This window comes from Asparagus officinalis, chromosome 7 (assembly GCF_001876935.1).
Source record: "Asparagus officinalis chromosome 7, Aspof.V1, whole genome shotgun sequence".
NCBI lineage: Eukaryota > Viridiplantae > Streptophyta > Magnoliopsida > Asparagales > Asparagaceae > Asparagus > Asparagus officinalis.
In genome coordinates, this window is record NC_033800.1 from 33,076,261 (window position 1) to 33,095,522 (window position 19,262).

The following is a 19,262-nucleotide window of genomic DNA, read 5'->3' on the forward strand; positions in this document are numbered from 1 at the left end:
CAGATCTAACAACTCTACACGCAGCAGTCGGCAACCTCATAAGATGACCCAAACCTGTCGAAGCCTGAATACCAGATCCACTGCTCGACAACCAATATCGATACTCCTCCAGAAAAGAACGGCCCACTGAATTCGTCATCTCATCACGTCGCCCCACTGTCTCCTCTCCTCTGAAGTATCTCCAACTGCCATGAGCTCGGCACCAATGCAAGAAAGGACTCCTACTAGAACAAGTATGACTGGTAACCTTTCTGCCCATACACCTCCTCCAACTATTGCGGGCTACTAGAGCTTTATACCAACGGGACTTGGTTGCAACCCAAATATGCCTAGTACAATCCCCAACATAGGAAACAAGATAACGATTACCTCCCGATGATGCCTCCTCGGAAAGCCCCTCATTGCCTGACTGAACACCTCCAATAAGACCCCTCGATCGGTGGATAGAAGTGATGAATTCCATCTCGGTCTCCTCGCTCATCCCAGTGTGCTCACAGGACTTCAATCTGCAGGTCATAGCACTCCTCAACAATCTGTGCACGGCATAACCAATAATATATCCCAGTACCAAACAATGCCATAGTCTAGCCATAGAAGTAGTCAGCGCCCTATCAACTACCGTGCTCCCAAGTAGATAATACAAGTTACTCCGCCTGACTCCCTTCATCACAATTATGGACCCCGATGTGACCTTCAAGCGAGAATCCGCCAAAGTCACCCTATAGCCTGCTGCCTCCAATACCCCAAGTGAAATAATGTTCTTCCTCAGTTGAGGAACGAACCTCACATCAGCTAACTCCCGGATCATCCCGTCACTCATCCGAATCCGAACGGTACCAATACCACCAATAGGGCATCTGTGATCATTACACATGAGAACAACATCCCCTCTTTCCAACTCCTTAAAGATGGAGAATCAATCCCTTCTAGGGCATATGTGGTAAGTAGCACCAGAATCCAACATCCACTCGGTGGAGTCGGCAACATCAATTGACGGAAGAGCTGGGCACGAATAGCCCGAAGAATCTGAATCTGAAACATCGCCACTAGCCTTGGCAACATTTACCTCTGAAGCTTGAATAGCTTTTCCTTTATTCTTCACGGCTTGCAATTTTGGGCATTCGGCTTTCCAATGTCTATCCTCTCTACAAAAGGCACACTGATTCCTACCAACTGCAGGATGCCCCCCTTTAGACTGCGATCTTCTCCCACGGTTTGGACTTTTAGCTCTTGCAACCAATGCCCCCGCAACCGGCTCGATGGAAGTCTCCTTGTCCTTCTTTCGAAGTTGATAGTTCACAAGGGCTGCAGTGACCTCACTATACGAAAGTGATGCCTTTCCATTAATAAGAGTGAGGACGAAGGTCTCATATTCCTCGTCGGGCAAGGAACTCAATAACAACAATGCCTTGTCCTCGTCTTCAACCTTGACATCTACATTCGCCAAATCTGCAAGTAGCTTCGTGTAGTGGTTCATGTGATCACTAATGGATGTCCCCTTCTTCAATTGGAAGCGATAAAGCCTCCTCTTCAAATGCAAACGATTTTCGACACTCTTCGTCAAATATTTGCCCTCTAGGACCTCCCAAATCTTCTTTGCCGAAGTTTCATTCATCACATCATATTTAAGGTCTTGGGTAAGGCAAGACCTAATCACACCACACGCCGTTCTATTCATCTTATTCCAAACCTTTTCATCAACGTCGGCCGGTTTTCCGTCCAACTCCAATGTATCTTCCAAATTTTGCGCATTTAACGCATCCATGACTTCACATCTCCAAAGTCCAAAATTATTTGTGCCGTTGAACTTTTCCACATCTATTTTCATAGAATATATATTCAAACTTTGGACGGCCCTCACACTAGAAGAACCCTCCCCATGTTTATCCTTTCCGGCCATAATCTCAAAGCACCCAATAAACAATTACGGAACAAATAGGAAATAGATCCAACTTAAAAAAGATAGAAACTTTACCACAAAGATCCCACATTTATCACCAATCGAAGCTCTAGATGAACTTCCCAACTGATCTATGCCTCCAAAAAGCCCAAGCGTTGCCCGGAGCTCTGATACCACTTGTTGTGCCTCGAGAATCCAAACTAATCGCCGAGAAAAGATAAACCAACACACCAAATCAATAGCACAAACAATCAAACACCAGTTTTACGTGGTTCGGCAAGATGCCTACGTCCACGGGGCAAGGAGGGGGGAGTTTTCACTATTAGAAATCAAGAGGAACAAACTAGGGTTACAAATCTCTCATAAACCCTCAACAATCAACTCTCAATCTCTCCAATTGCTCCTAGAATAGAAGCCCAAAGAAAACTCTCTCAATCTGCTCAAATTCGTCCTTGCTCTTAACCCTAAAAAACACCCAAAGGGTATTTATACAAACCCAAAACGAAGCGGGTCTGAAAACAGGCAGCCCAGCCCAAAACAGCGTCGGTCGACCGGACCGGTCGACCGCGATCAATTCCGGTCGACCGGCCCGGTCGACCGACCAGCTCTCAGTAGAAAACCCAAACTCCAGAGAACCGTCGGTCGAGCGTCGGTCGACCGCGTCGGTCGACCGCTACCATCTTCGGTCGACCGGTCCGGTCGACCGCCACCAATCCTGAAGCACAGTAAATGACGTGCACGAAAGCGGTCGACCGGACCGGTCGACCGTCACACTGTCAACCTGAATCCTGAGCTAGAAATCCACTTCTGCTGCCAATTCTACAGAAAGAAATATTAATTAACACCAAAATCCATATCTGTGAACACATATTACATATACAGTAGAAGATGGTTAGATGACCAATAAACAAAGTTAGAGTGACTGGCAAACTAACTCATGAAGCTTCTATCTTCGGCAAATGAGCACACTCATGCAACACCAATATCCATGGTACCTAAACAGAAGTTACTATACAGTTAAAGAAATATTTATTACTTTTAAATAATGATTGGAAATTAAGACTGAGAAAGAGACGAGAATTAAGCTGAAAAAATTAAAGAAATACACAAACATGCATGTGTCTAGATTTCTATCTTATTTTGAAAGACTTTTACTACTGCGCGCATTAAAATACAAGATATAGTTTGTGAGGAGCAGTATAGATGATACATCAAATATTTCTATCTCAGTAATTTTTCCATCTTCATTGCGACTAAAGTGTCAATCTGGTGATAAAGTAAAGCATGACAAAAAGGGACATCACAGCTTCATTTATACTTTTAAAAAAAATAGATTTAAAAGAAATCAATAACTTCTTGAAACAATTCACCAGAAACAACACAAATGCTAGAGGTTAACCATGATACTTCCCCCAATCAAATCATATCAAGTTGGAGTCAAATTATTGCGTTTTGTAGACCAATACACGCCCTTCAATTTAATTGAATTTGTATTTCTAGAAATCAAGGGTTTAACGGACCATGAAATATGAAGGGAAAAAAGTCTTAACTTTTGTTTTGTGATGATTAAGATAAAATTAATGAGAATTAGAACAATGGTGAGCCATCTAGAATATACTATTGGTGAACCAAACAATACACTAGAGTTAGTTGTTAGAGCAGCTCCAACGGGGCTGCAAAACTCCATTTTTGCAGCCCCGAAGCCCTCCAATGGGGCTGCATCTCCGGATGCATTTTGCAACCGGAGGAAATGGGGCTGCATTTATGCAGCCTCTGCTCTCATTTTTCAGTTTGCTGCAAATGAACTGTGCATTTTTCTTAAATGCCAAGTTTGCCCTTTTTTGATTTATAAACCAATACTTATTACTTCCATATCCTTTTTAATTAGTAACTACTAATTTAAAATCAACATAAGTTTATTTCTACTAATTATTTTTAAATAAAAATTTTACAGTTGGAAATGTTTTGTCGATACCTTCAAAATGAGACTAATATTGAATAATATTAATTGAAATATAAAATTTCAAGAACCAAGTAATTAAAAATGAAAAATCATTATTTTATTATTAAAAAAAATTACATCGCTTCGTTTCCATGTCTTTCCCACAAATGTTCAATCAATGCATTTTAAAGTGCAAAATGAGCTTTTTTGTTTTTGAACCTCTTATGTCGAGCAAGGAACCGTTGGAATCGTTCAGTTTCCGTTATCTCCATATTTTTAGCATTTGGAATTGATTGTGGAGTTGAAATGACCTCGTCGCGTTCATCTTCGACAATCATATTGTGCATTATAATACAAACAGTCATATCATGCAGAGTTCGTTTATCCTTAAAACGGGCTGGTCCTTTGATGATAGCAAATCGTGATTGGAGAACACCGAATGCCCGCTCCACATCTTTTCGACATGCTTCTTGCATCATTATAAAATATTGTTTCTTTTTATCATCATAATTAGAAATGGTTTGAACAAGTGTTGGCCATTTCGGATATATGCTATCAGCTAAATAATAACTGACATCATAATTTTTTCCTTGAATTGTGTAATGAGCAGGAGGAGCAATACCTTGTGATAGATTATCAAAAAAATTAGATGACTGTAATACATTAATATCGTTATTGGATCCTGGTAAGCCAAAGTATGCATGCCATATCCATAGATCATATGATGCTACTGCCTCAAGAATAATGGTTGGACCTCCATGACGGCCTAAGTATTGTCCTGCCCATGCTGTTGGATAATTTTTCTATTGCCAATGCATGCAGTCTATACTTCCTAACATTCCTGAAAAACCTCTTTCTTCGCCCTTTTGTAATAACCTTGCAACATCGTCAACATTGGGGGTCCTCAGATATTCATCTCCATATACTTCTACAATTGCTCTGTAAAATCTCTTTAAACATACAATTGCAGTTGACTCACCGATCCTAACATATTCATCAGTACTATCTGTTGATGTTCCATACGCCAGCATGCGAAATGCCGATGTAACTTTTTGTAAAGTTGATAGCCCAAGTTTGCCGACACCATCCATCTTCTGTACGAAGAAGTTGTCATGCTCACGTACCGCCTCGACTATACGAAGGAATAAACTCCTGTGCATCCGGAACCTTCTACGGAATAGGTTTGCACCATATGTAGGGTTATCAGAAAAGTAGTCATGGTAAGTCGAGAATTACCTTCTTCCCTCCCACGATTGATCACCAAATGACCAGGAATTGAGCCAATACGCATTGTCCGCTCTGCCTCTTGAGAGAGATAAGTCATTATTTTATTATTAGAGGCATATACGCGAGCTAAGAGTTCATCTTCCTTCTCCCATTGTGTCATATCTTCCTCCCAATCTTTAATGTACTGAGAAAATATTTCATCGTCAGAAGAAGAAGAAGAAGAAGAAGAAGAAGAAGAAGAAGGTAGATGTGACGGTCCGGCTCCATAGTCATTGATGAAGAATTTATTAATAGAAATAAAAATATAAGTTGAGTTGTTTAGAGATGGATGTAAGATCATTATATAATATTCCTCCCCACATAGGATTCTTTTCAGCATTGGATTATCTTTGTGTTGGATTCTCCCCCACATTGGATTCCTTCCGTGTTGGAGACTCCTCATATTAGATACCTTTCGTGTTGGAGACTCCCCACATTGGATTCTCCTGGTGTTGGAGACTCCCCATATTGGATTCTCGGTGTTGGAGACACCTCATGTTGGATTCTCCTGGTGTTGGATACTCCCCATATAGGATTCTCCTATTATTGGAGACTCCCCATAATGGATTCCTGGTATTGGAGACTACTCATATTGGATTCTCTTGGTGTTGGAGACTCCCCACATCTGATCCCTATATAATACTTGCACAATTTTCATATCTCCACCACAACTCTTCTTATTCTATATTCATAACTCTTTACATTCCTCCATCATAATAGTATCATCCTCAACAATGTTATCTCCTTAGATTATGGCATCTAGTCGCGAAAAATCTTTTTTACAAGAAGAAGACCAAATTTTATGCGCCACGTGGCTCAAAATTTCTCAAGACCATGTCTTGAGTTCTAATCAAAAGAAGAACAAGCTGTTGGAATGAATTTCTGCTTTATTTCATGAAAGAATTTCCAATATTTGTAATGCTCAAAGGACTCTGAAGTCTCTCTTATGCTGAATGCAATTAATTATGAAGACCATCAGTAAATTTCGAGGATTCATTCAACAAGACGAGCGCCTAAATCCAAGCGGTGCTTCCGAGCTTGACATTGTAAGTATTTTGAATAACATAAATCTTGATTATCATCTATTATCATGTTATTAATAAATGTTTCTTCCTCTCTTGTGGTAGATTAAACGTGCTAGGATAATATTTGCAGAAGATCCAGAAGAGAGAAAGGGGTTTCTATTTTATCATGTTTAGTCAATTTTAAAAGATGCAGAGAAATGGGCAAATATAAGTGTCAGATTGCCTACAACTTTCAAAACTTCAAAGTCCCGCTCATCTCAGGGATCAGATTCAAGTTCTCCTATCGTTGACTTAAATGACGATAATGAGGGATATACTCATAATGACGATGATATGATAATAAGGTGACCGACAGGAAGGAAGAAAGAGAAGATGAGGAGGCGACAGACAACTAAAAAGAACCTCGACTTTGAAACTCTCAATAAAAGCAATCAAGAAATTGTCCATATTTTAAAAAAAGTCATGACAACGAGAAAATGATAGAATGGCAATGCATCAGATTATGATGTTAAGGGCCGAAAACGATAAGAAAAAAAAATTAGATCTTCAAATGGAATGACAAGAAAGTAAAATTACGTTAATTTTAATCTTGATACTATTACTAGTCCTTCGGAGCGCGAGTATTTTCAAATTAAAAAACAAGAGATTTTAAATAGAAACACAACTAGAGGTTCTTCATCTGATATTCCTAATCCTGAATATAGTTATACAGTAAGTCAATACGGAATATCTGACTACAGAAGTGGTGGATATGGAGGAAATGACATGCCTGATTTTTAGTTTTTTTATGTACTTTATTTTTCTATGTAATATCGCTGAATGTAATATATAAAATTTCATCCTTCGGAGTAGTTATGAAGGTTGTTCTAAATTTTATGCTATATTTTCTAGTTTTTAAAATTTAAAGGCTCTTATCTGTCTTATTATCAATTTATTAAAGATAATTAATTTTATTTAAATAATGAGTATATTATATATTATAATTTTAGTATTAATTTATAATTTATTTTATATTTTAAATTAATTCATATAATTTTTTAAATATTTTATATTTTTTTATATTTTTAAATCCATTTAAAGTATTATAAAAGCAATCAATTGAAAATATAAATGGAGCTTCATATAGAGGGGGGTGGTTGGAGTGCCCCCCTCTAAAAAAGAATATTCAAGAGAATATTCTTTGGGGAGGCTGCATTTTGCAGAATATTCTTTGGGAAGGCTGCATTTTGTAGCCTCCCCATTGGAGTTGCTCTTAAAAGGAGTTCACAAACCCCACTACTATTGGTGAACCCTAAACCCTAACAGATGAGGAAAGATAAGTACTTAATTTTCTTACAGACTTCCCAAAATATCCTTGAATCTAAGAAGCATGGAGGAATGATCAAGAGGTCAAATTAGGGGATAAATTAATGAACAGTAAATTCAAATTTTGGCACGTATTTGATAAAAACAAAATGCTTTTTAAAGAAGAGAAACAAGAACACAATTTTCTTTCCTATTAATTCTTAAACATATATTTTTTCTTCTCTTCACTTTTTCTCAACAGAATACAACTCTATTAATAGACTCTTAAAACAGAATTCTAACAGCAGTACTTAATTCTGACCCTTCGTTACTGCCATGACTTATTATATAGAACTCCAAACAACTACCCCTTCAACTTCTTATTTAATGTCGCCTCAAAAAACTAACTTTGTTTGAGTTTATTCTTTAACAAATTCCTCCCTTTAACTCAAACATTTTCCATTCTTCATTCCAATCATCATCTTACAATTTTCGAATAGCATTGTTAGTAGCGGCTTTGTAAAGATATTCGCCACTTGGTCCCGACTCGCAACGTAACTCATTCGCGCATTACCTTCCTTCACATGTTCCTGAATAAAATGAAAACGGACATCTATATGCTTACTCCTCTCATGGTGCACCGTTTCTTTGCTAACTCAATTGTCGATTTATTGTCAACTCGTTTTTTGGTTGCCTTGTGTTGCTGGAGTTTTAGCTCATATAGAAAATTTCTTAGCCATGTTGCATGGCACACACACCAAGATGCTGCCACATATTTTGCCTCACATATATGTTGACAATGTCACTATTGGTTGCTTCTTCAAAAGTCGTGTCTCCCATATAAAACATATATCCCTATGTGCTTTTCTGATCATCTATATCTATGTACCAATCACTATCAGAGTAACCCACCAGTTTGTATTCATTTGTCTCTGAGTAAAGTAACCCGAGTGACTCCGTTCCTCGGATATATCGAAGAATCCTCTTAATAGCTTTCAAATGCGAGTATTTCGGCTCCTCCATGAACCGACTCACTATACTGACACTATATGCAATGCCCGGCCTTGTGCACATGAGATACCGTAGACTCCTAACCAAACTTCAAGATTTGTTTGCATCCACTCGATTTCCTCCCTCAAACTTAGAGAGTTTTGTACCGAGTTCCATTGGTGTTGCTACTGGATTGCACTCTTCCATCTTGTTCTTCTTAGAAATGTCTTTTGCATACGCCTATTGTGACACAAATATTCTAGATTTTCCTTGTCTAACCTCAATACCTAGGAGTATTTCATCAACTCTAAATCAATCATTTGAAACTCCCGAGTCATAGCCTCTTTAAAATCTTTTATCATCTCCTCATTATTCCCCATGAATATAAGATCATCAACATAAAGAGCAACAAACAATAAGTTATCTTTTTCTTTCTTCACGTACAATGCATGCTCGTAGGGACATTGTATGAACCTGTTCTCCTTGAAATAGGTGTTGATTTGGGTGTTCCATGCTCGAGGCGCTTGCTTCAGCCCATATAGCGCCTTTCTTAACTTCAACACTTTACTCTCTTTCCCGGCTTTCATGTACCCATGTGGTTGATCCACATATACTTCCTCTTCAAGCACACCATTTAAAAATGTTGAATTTACATCCATTTGATAGATCGGCCACTTGAATTGTGCCGCTTGGGATATAATAAGATGGATTGTTTCCATTCTCGAAGCTGGGGCAAAGACTTCGTCATAGTCAATCCCCGCCTTTTGTCTATAGCCCTTCGCAACTAGCCATGTCTTATACCTTTCTATCTCACCTTGGGCATTCATCTTTTTCTTATATACCCATTTTACTCCTATAGGCCGATATCCTTCCGGCAACTCCACCAAGCCCTAAGTTTTATTTCTTTCGATAGCCCTTATCTCTTCATCCATCGCGGCTTGCCATTTCTTATCTCTCGTTGCCTCTTCAAAAGTAATATTCTTGGCATATGTCAAAAGACATACCAAGTGTACTTCGCTTATTGATTCGTATAAGTCTTGCAAACTTCGCATCCTTGGTTGTCTCGGCTCTTCTTCATCATCAAATTTTTAGGGGTTGTTAGTGTGATTATTGGTGCAGCGGTTGATGGTTCTTTTTCTTCCTTTTGCATCACCTCCTTTTGGTAGTTCCAATCCCATGTGCTTTTTTCATTCACTTGCACATCTCGACTCACAACCACCTTCTTTTCAATTGGATCGAATAACTTGTAAGCTTTTGTCTTCTCGTCATAACTGATGAAAACGTACCTCTTGTTCTTATCATCAAGTTTGGTTCTTCTTTGATCTGGTACGTATGCGCAGGCCACACTACCGAATACTTTTAAGTGTGATATAGTCGGTTTTTGTCCGCTCCAAGTTTCCTATGGTGTTTGATCCACAAATTTTACATGTGGGCATTGGTTTTGCACATATACGACACATTGTACGGCTTCTGTCCAAAATTCTTTCGGCATATCTTTGCTCTTCAACATCGACCGAACCATATCAAGAATAGTTTGGTTTTTCCTCTCAGCCACACTGTTTTGCTGAAGCGAGTAGGACGCGGTTAAGAATCTCTTGATCTCTTGTTCCTCGCAACAGCTCGTAAAGGCAATTGACATGTACTCTCTGCCTCTATCTGACCATAAGCCCTTGATATAAAGACTGGTGATCTTCTCTACTAACACCTTGAATTTTTTACACCTTGAGTGCCTCAGATTTTTCTTTCAAAAAATAAACCCAAGTCTTTCTTGTGTAATTGTCAATGAAAGTGATAAAGTATCTCTTCTCACTGAATGACTTAGGTGTGATTGGACAACATAAGTCGGTGTGTACTAACTCGAGAGACCTCCTTACATGATATTCAGCCTTCCTTTGAAAAGTATTCTTCACTTGTTTGCCGAGTACACATCCCTTACAAAATTTATTGGTGTAATCCATGTCTGGTAGCCCGTGTACCATATCCTTCTTTGCTAACTCTTTTAGGCCGTCGTAATGTAAGTGTCCGAACCATAAGTACCACAGCAAGGCTTTATCCTCTATGTTGACTTGCAAACACCTTTCTTACACGTTTCTCAAGTTGAGTTTGAACATTCGATTCTTGGCCATCTCCACATGTGCAAGCAATCGACATTTTTTGTCCTTCACGTGCAACATCCGGTCTTTCATGAAAACTGAATATCCCTTCTCTAATAGTTTCCCCATGCTAAGGATGTTACTCTTCAAGTCGGACACATAAGACATTCTCAATCGACCCTTCTTTACCATCTTTTTGAAGAAAACAAATTTTACCTCGGCCCTTGACTCAAACCTTCGACGTGTCTCCAAATGACATGTGCCCATCCTCTATCTTTTGCATCTCCACAAAGAGGTGTTTGTGTCCGCACATGTGAGTACTAGCGCCAGTATCGAGATACCATACCGTGTTGCTGTTGGGAGTAGTGTCTTTGTAGGCCATCATGAGAACACCGTTGTCTCTTGTCTTCTCTTCCGCGACTAGATTCGTGTTTTCTTCCACTTTTTTCTCGGAATAGCACTCTTTTGCGTAGTACTCATAATTGTCGTAGTTGTAGCACTCGACATTTGAATAGCACTCTTTTGCATAATGCCCATACTTGCCGCCCTTGTGCCACTCGACATTTGAATGATTTGACCAGCCGCCTCTCCCATGACCACGTCCTTGACCATACCAATTCTGTTGGCTCGGCTGGACCTTTTCTTTAGAATTGTTTCCATGTCCAGGGCCTCCACCATGACCAAAACCGCGACCTCCACGGCCACGTCTCCTTCCTCGGTTTTGCTGCGTGTACATCGCCTTGTCCTCCTTGATAGTTGCCTTAGCTTGTAAGGCCTCCTCGACGGTCATCTCTTCCAAATTCCTCAACTCCTTAATTGTGCATACAACATTCTCAAAATTCTCGGTTAATAACTGCAAAATCTTCTCCATAACCCTTGCATTGGTTAGGGTTTCTCTGTTACGTTTGAGTTGATTCATCATTGTTCGCACATGCGTGATGTAGTCAGATATTCCTTCTAACTCCTTCATTTTCATGGCCTCCAACTCCCCTCGAAGAGTTTGAAGGCACACTTGTTTAACTTAGTCAACACCCTTGAAGACCTTTTGCAAAATGTCCCACTCTTCCTTTGAAGTTATCGCACCAACAATTTTCTCGAAACCTGACACAGCCACCACTTGGAGCGATAAATAGAGAGAGGTCTTGTCTTTCATACGTGTTTCTTTCAAAGCCTTTATCTGATTCGTCGTCTGATTACCTATTGTTGTCGGCTCTTCATAGCCGACTTCGACTACTTCCCATGCGTCTTACGCACCAAGCAACATACACATCTGAATACTCTAATTATCATAGTTTGACTTGGTGAGTCGTGGCAGCGGTATCTGCCCTAGTGACATACTCCCTGAATTCACCATAGCTCTGATACCAATTTGATAAAATTAGATTGCTTTTTAAGGAAGAGAAAGAAGAACACAATTTTCTTTCCTATTAATTCTTAGACATATATTTTTTTTCTTCTCTTTACTTTTTCTCAACAGAATATAACTCTATTAATAGACTCTTAAAACAGAATTCTAAATAGCAGCACTTAATTCTGACCCTTCGTTACTGCCATGACTTATTATAGAAAACTCCAAATGACTTCCCCTTCAACTTCTCATTTAATGTCGCCTCAAAAAACTAACTTTGTTTGAGTTTATTCTTTAACAGTATTTTCCCCAAACTATCCTCGAATCCCAATTCACAATAGTGTATAGAACCTGCAAAAAGAATAAGCACAATAGAGGATATAAATGGAAGAAATAAATCAAGTCCATCTAGCTTTTAGACAACTAGTAAATATTGAGGTGTGTACTCAATACTCATTCAAGAATTTTCATTAGCCATCAGCTAAAATTCCCTTTACTTTCTTATGTTGTATTTAAGATTATTACTGTTGTAGTGAAGGGGCTTCACAAACACAAAAGATGTTTATACAAGTGTGGAGAATACCAACACTGACTAAACACAGTGAACACAAAGAACAACATACAAGGATTTAACGTGGTTCGGTCAGTATGACCTACGTCCACGGATCATAACAACAGAGAACTTCACTAATCATAAAAAGAAGATTACAAAAGAGAGGATCACTCTCTATCCAGATACTCACACAAAGAAAGGGACTCTTTCTATCTCACTCTCTTCTCTCTATTTTCTCTCTACTCAATTGCCGATGATTCTAAACCCTCAAACCACACCCCCTATATATAGCTTACAAATATTAATAAAATAATATATAAGTGTTGTTAGAATAGTTGAATTAGGTAAAAGTTAGGTTCTCTTTTGAAAATCTTCAAAGGCACATTTTTTAACAAATCTCTACCTTGCCTTTGAAAATAAAGATCTTCTCTTCACACTTATTGTCTTGCCACAAACCCCTTACGGGCTTAACCTCCACTTTGTCGAACTCCAAGCAATTCGAGGTAATGTTCGAACTTGCGTGAAGGTGTGGGCTTCGTCATCATATCTGTTGTATTACCTGCAGTACCAATCTTCTTAATCTTGATGACTTTAATTTCTCTGATAAAAATGATATCTAACATCTATATGTTTGGTTCTTCCATGATACATCTGATGCTTCATCAAATGTATAGCACTCTGGCTGTCACAAAATACCATAGTAACACCTTGGTGTAAGCCGAGATCTTTAACCAAACCTCTCAACCAAATAGTTTCTTTCACTGCTTTTGTCGCTGTCATATACTCTGCCTCTGTGGTAGATAAAGCAAATGTCGACTGTAAAGTCGCCTTCCAACTAATGTCACTACCTAAAAGAGTGAATATATAACCCATCAGGGATCGTCTCTTATCCAAATCACTCGCATAATCTGAATCAGAATAGCCAAGTATTCTGCAATTTGAGTTTGTGTTCCTTCCAAAATACAAACCAATATTAGCAGATCCTCTCAAATATCTAAATATCCATTTTACAGCCTGCTAATAGACCTTTCCAAGCTTATCCATATACCGACTCACAACACTAACTGCATGTGAAATATCTGGATGGGTGTAAACTATAGCATGCATAATGCTTCCAACTATACTCGCATAAGGAACACAATACATGTACTGCTCCTCCTTTTCAGTCTGAGGTGAGAAATCTACTGAAAGATGAAAATGAGTTGCAAGCGGAGTCTTCACAGGCTTGGCATCAAGCATGTCAAATCTCTTAATATCTTCTTGATGTATTTCTCCTGAGATAGGAATAAACTTCCTTCTTGCCTGTTCATGTGGATCTTCATCCCTAAAATCTTCTTTGCTACTCCCAAGTCCTTCATCTCAAACTCATGTTTGAGTTGAGATTTTAACTCGTTGATTTCTGACATATCTTTAGCTGCAATCAATATGTCATCAACATACAAAAGTAAATATATAAAAGAACCATCATTGAGCTTTCTATGATAAACACAACTATCATATTTACTCCTAGAGTAACCATGCTCAAACATGAAAGTATCAAATCCCAAATATCACCATCTCGTAGACTGTTTAAACCCATAAAGAGATTTTTTTTTCAACCTGCACACATGGTCTTCTTTACCTTTAACAATGAACCCCTCTGGCTGATGTATAAAGATTTGCTCTTCAAGCTCGCCATGTAAAAAAGCTGTATTCACATCAAGTTGCTCAGGCTCCAAATTAAAATGAGCAACTATGGTAAGCAACACGTGGATTGAGGTGTGTTTTACAACTAGAGAGAATACTTTATTGAAGTCCATACATTCGGTCTGACTGTAGCCATTAGCTACCAAGTGTGCATTGTACCTTATAGAATCTGTATCCGAAGCTCCTTCTTTCTTCTTGAAGACCCATTTATAGCCAATGATCTTCTGTCCCCTTGGTGGATTCACTAGCTCTCATGTCTGGTTCTTGTGAAGAGACTTCATCTTTTCAGTCATCGTAACAGTCTAATTTGCAGCCTCATTACCACTAATAGCCTCCTTATAGGTAGAAGGCTCTGGAACCTCAATTGATTCTGCTATACTCAAAGCGTAAGCAAGCATGTCTGTATAGTGTTGAGGAGGTCGGATCTACCTTTTTGTTCTCTCGGTGGCAATATTATACTGTTGTTCTTATGGTGTATCAGTATCTGAAGTTGAACCTTCCGTAATATCAACTGGTTCAACATGAGCGCCCTCAAGCACTCTCTGTGAAGATGAGCTCTCTAGCTCCACATGCTTGGTAGACTCTTTTTCAGTACCTGTAATGTCAATAACAAACTCCTTTCTTGGGTGAAGCATAAATTTTTCATCAAAAGTAACATCCCTACTAATAATAAACTTAGGTAACTTGAGATCAGAACACCACAATCTATATCTCTTCACTCCAGTAGCATATCCTAGAAAGATAGCTTTCTTTTTTCTAGGTTCAAGCTTACCATCATTAACATAAAAATAAGCAGAGCAACCAAATACTCTTAAATGAGAGTAATTAGCAGGGGCACCAGACCATACCTCTTCTGGAGCCTTAAAATCAATTGATGTAGAAGGAGATATGTTTATCAAATAGCAAGCTGTATTGATTGCCTTAGCCTAAACGTCTTTTGACAAACCAGCATTAGAGAGCATGCACCGAGCTCTCTCCAAAAGTGTTCTATTCATCCTTTCTGCAAAACCATTTTGTTGTGGTATATGCCAAAATGTATGATGACGCACAGTACCTTCATTTTTGAAGAACTGGTCAAACTCTGTGGAACAAAACTTCATCCCATTATCGGTTCTGAGATGATTCACTTTCTTTCATGTTTGCTTCTTAATCATAACCTTCTATTACTTGAAGGTTGTAAATACATTACTCTTATGCTTCAAAGGATACACCCAAACTTTTCTGGAATAATCATTAATTAATGTTAGCAGAAAACGAGCTCCACCTTTCGATGGAACCTGAGAGAGATCCTAAATATCTAAATGAATGTAATCTAAAGTACCCTTGGTTCTATGGACACCTGTACTAAAGTATACTCTATGGTGTTTGCCAAAAACACAATGCTCACAAAAGTCCAGCTTACTAATTTTCTGACCACAAAGCAGACATTGTTTGCTCAATACATTCGGTCCTCTCTCACTCATATGCCCTAACCGCATATGCCACAAACGTGTAGTATCAGAATCTGAATCATCTAAGGATGACACTGTTGCAGTACATGTCATTGTACTGTCATTAAGGATATAGAGGGTATTTACCTTCTTTCCTTTCATCACAACAAGAGAGTTTTTACTTACTCTCAAAACTCAACCTTCAGCCGAAAACTTAAAACCATTTGAGTCAATGGTGCCTAAAGAAATGAGGTTCTTCTTTAACTCTAGAATATGACGGACATTGCTCAATGTTCTAACAATACCATCATGGGTTCTAATCTTAATTGATCTGATACCAACAGTCTTGCAAGGCATGTTATTTCCCAACAAGACATTCCCACGTTCTAATCTTAATTGATCTGATACCAACAGTCTTGCAAGGCATGTTATTTCCCAACAAGACATTCCCATCATCGATAGACTGATATGTGACAAACCAATTCCTATGCGGACACATATAGTAGGAACAGCCCGAATCAAGAGCCCACTCATCTTGTGAATGAGTATTAACACTGACTGAAAGAATTTCCTGTAAACTAGAAGACTCTTCAGTTATAGTGGCAACTGAAAGTTTTACATCTCCTGACTTTGACTGTGAATTATCTTTTTCTTTAAGCGCTAGACAATTAGGTTTTATGTGCCCATATTTATGGCAGTAATAATATTCAACATTTTTCCTTGGCCTGGACTTTGATCTAGACATATTTCTAGATTTGTCTCTATCACCAACACCCTTTTCAGGATGACCTCGAGCGAACAAGCATTTAGTTTGATCCTCTCCTCTTACGACAGACACTTTCTGCCTTAACTCTTTTGAATGTAAGGCTAATTTAGCATTTTCCAAAGAAAGTATATCTCTACCGTATAACATGCTATTGACAAAATTTTCATAGGAAGGAGGTAATGAACATAACAAGATCAGGGCTTGATCTTCTTCGTCGATTTTAACATCAATATTCTTTAAATCCATAAGAATAGTGCTAAGTTCATCTAAGTGGTCTTTAATTCGCATACCTTCCTTCATACAAAGGGTGAAGAGGCGTTGCTTCAAGTAGAGCTTGTTCGTTAGAGATTTTGTCATGTACAAGCTCTCCAACTTGAGCCACAACCCGGCGGCGGTATCTTCTTTTGCAACCTCCCGCAGGACCTCATCGGCTAAACAGAGTTGTATGGTACTATGCGCTTTCATCTCCAGCTCTTCTTTCTCATCATCGGGCATAGATTCGGAAACTTATTCTTTCCGAACAAGACCTTGAACAGTTCTTGTTGTACTAGGAGAGCCCTTATTTTTACTCTCCACAAACTGAAGCTGTTTCTCTCATCAAATTTCGCCACTTTGTATTTCGCAGAAGATATTTTGAAGCCCACTAGAACAGTAACTGCAATTATGAACAGTAATTGAGCAGTAATTGTACATATGGATAGTACCGTATTTTTGAATAGTATCATACACGTAAATAGTACTTAGCACCTTTAAAGAGTGAATGATAATCTAACTTATTTTATGATGTGGAGGATCCACTTTTAGAGGCAGCCACAGAGCATACGATAAGCAGATACACGTACTTTAAGTCAGGCTCTGATACCAGTTTGTTGCAGCGGAGGGGCTTCACAGACACAAAAGATGTCTATACGAGTATGGAGAATAACAACACTGAATAAACACAATGAACACAAAGAACAACACATAAGGATTTAACGTGGTTCGGTCAGTATGACCTACGTTCACAGACAAGAACAACATAGAACTTCACTAATCACAAAGAGAAGATTACAAAAGAGGAGATCACTTTCTATCCAGATACTCACACAAAGAAAGGGACTCTTTCTATCTCACTCTCTTCTCTCTATTTTCTCTCTACTCAACTGAGTTCTGATGATCCTAAACCCTCAAACCACACCCCTATATATAGCTGACAAATATTAATAAAATAATATACAAGGGTTGTTGGAATAGTGGAATTAGGTAAAAGTTAGGTTTTCTTTTGAAAATCTTCAAAGGCACGTTTTTAACAATTACCTTTTAATTATCCTCTCTTTGGACACTTACATACACATTATCATTATTTGTATGAAGTTTGAGAAAATGTGAAAGTTGCTTTGCATGTTGGAGTAATACCTGGAATATGTGTGTTCTTAATCTTCAATATATTATTACATTAGAAAGTTATAGGTATGAGGTTGCAGCTCATTTTGCCACCAAATTCAGTACATGGAGAGATGATCTTGTCTTTTCTTTATTATCCAATATGATGTAAATAAATACAGTCGTGGTAGAGCTGAAACAAAAAGAATATGAACATAAATTTGATTGAGTGTGTGTGCGCGCGCGTGCGCACTTTCATATTTGAATTTTTTGCGGTTGGATGTCTGTTACTCGATGATTGCGCGTAAGATCGACAGAGCACCAAGAGGATATAATAATTAATTTCCGCGTGATTCTTGTTCAAGAAAAATAAAAATGAAAAAATACAAAAACTTATCTGTCACAGGTTAAAAAAATCTAAAATGTGAGAAAAGTCATTGAAATTGATTTGTTATAAATAATGCAGATGAAGCAACCAATGGAGGCAGCAAGCAATCCCCCCAATCCAAGTTTTCCTCCGGAGCTAAGTTCATCCATTAACGGCGACGGCAATGGAGTTGCTTGGTACTTTCAATGAGCTAACAGAGAGAATGGGAGAGATTTCAACTGCATCATCTTCTCAACTTCTGTTCAAGGCTTTGAAGCTTTCTTTTCCTCCTCTTCAGTCTCTGCCTGTTGACGCCGATGGCCGGACTCCGCTTGCAAAGGCCTGCACCATTGCTTATCTTCTTGCTGATTTGCAGGTAATTCTACTTAAACTTATAGCTAGCTCTTTGCTGGGAAAAATATAAAGGATAAATTTCACAAAACGACCTTGAACTTTAAGGAGTTTACCATGAATTTCCCTGGAACTTTATTTATTCTACTAAACCCTGCGAACTTTGGTATATCTCACATACCTTTCAACTTCTATCAACGGACCCCTCTACATGTAAATGGTAAATAATTAAAATGTCATTGAGATAGAAGTCAATTTATAGTCACTTTCTACTTATATAGGCTACAGCCCCCTCCTCTGATGGAGGGTTCTTTCTCTCAAGAATACTCTAGCGGTTTGTTAATAGTTAGTCTGTTAGGAAAACTTGAAAGTTTAAAGAGGTTATGTGATGAGACACCCGTAAAATTCAGGGGGCTTAATGGAATAAACAAAGTTCAGGAAGGTTTGGTAGGAAGCACCCCAAGTTCAGGGGCGTTTTGTGAAATTCATCCAAATATATAAAGATAAACTACTGAAATTTGGAGACTTAATTTAGTAACTTGATTTTTGCATAAGCATTGTAGAGTTAAAAGAGAGGTTTGAAGATTTTGAGACTCAATTCTAACAGTTTGTTTGCCCAACATATGTAATGGAAGAGAGTTGGGGTATCAAGGACCACATGACACTAATTGAGTTCTTTCCCCAGCCAAATGACAACATTGACTGCCAAGACAACTTATGAATACAGTTGTTAGCTAGCTTGCTTTCTTTTATTGTGAATTTTTTTTTTTTCCTTATAGCTTCCTTTTCTTACAAATCCGTCTGTGTAAACTATAACATGTGTAAGCCTACATCTATTAATCCCTTCAAAATCAATTAAGGGACTGTTTAATTGTTTTCCTAGAAATCAAATTCTAGAA

General features: G+C 38.4%; 3 protein-coding genes across 3 annotated transcripts in view; 1 reads left to right on the forward strand and 2 right to left on the reverse strand.

Moving 5' to 3' along the window:
- The window catches only part of LOC109850763 (probable GTP diphosphokinase CRSH1, chloroplastic), a 38,605-nt gene that overhangs the window by 10,033 nt on the left and 9,310 nt on the right, over positions 1-19,262 (forward strand). The window contains 1 exon segment of the mRNA XM_020420835.1: positions 18,112-18,388. Coding sequence (XP_020276424.1) covers positions 18,197-18,388 — 192 coding nt within the window. The 5' untranslated portion in view covers positions 18,112-18,196.
- Positions 4,028-5,133, reverse strand: LOC109846932. The gene is made up of 3 exons (XM_020416172.1): positions 5,079-5,133; positions 4,693-4,974; positions 4,028-4,629 (listed from the first exon to the last, which is right to left on the reverse strand). Exons 1-3 carry the CDS (start codon positions 5,131-5,133, stop codon positions 4,028-4,030), a joined length of 939 nt encoding a protein of 312 aa, XP_020271761.1.
- Positions 14,555-15,874, reverse strand: LOC109846933. The gene is made up of 3 exons (XM_020416173.1): positions 15,718-15,874; positions 15,530-15,612; positions 14,555-15,013 (listed from the first exon to the last, which is right to left on the reverse strand). Exons 1-3 carry the CDS (start codon positions 15,872-15,874, stop codon positions 14,555-14,557), a joined length of 699 nt encoding a protein of 232 aa, XP_020271762.1.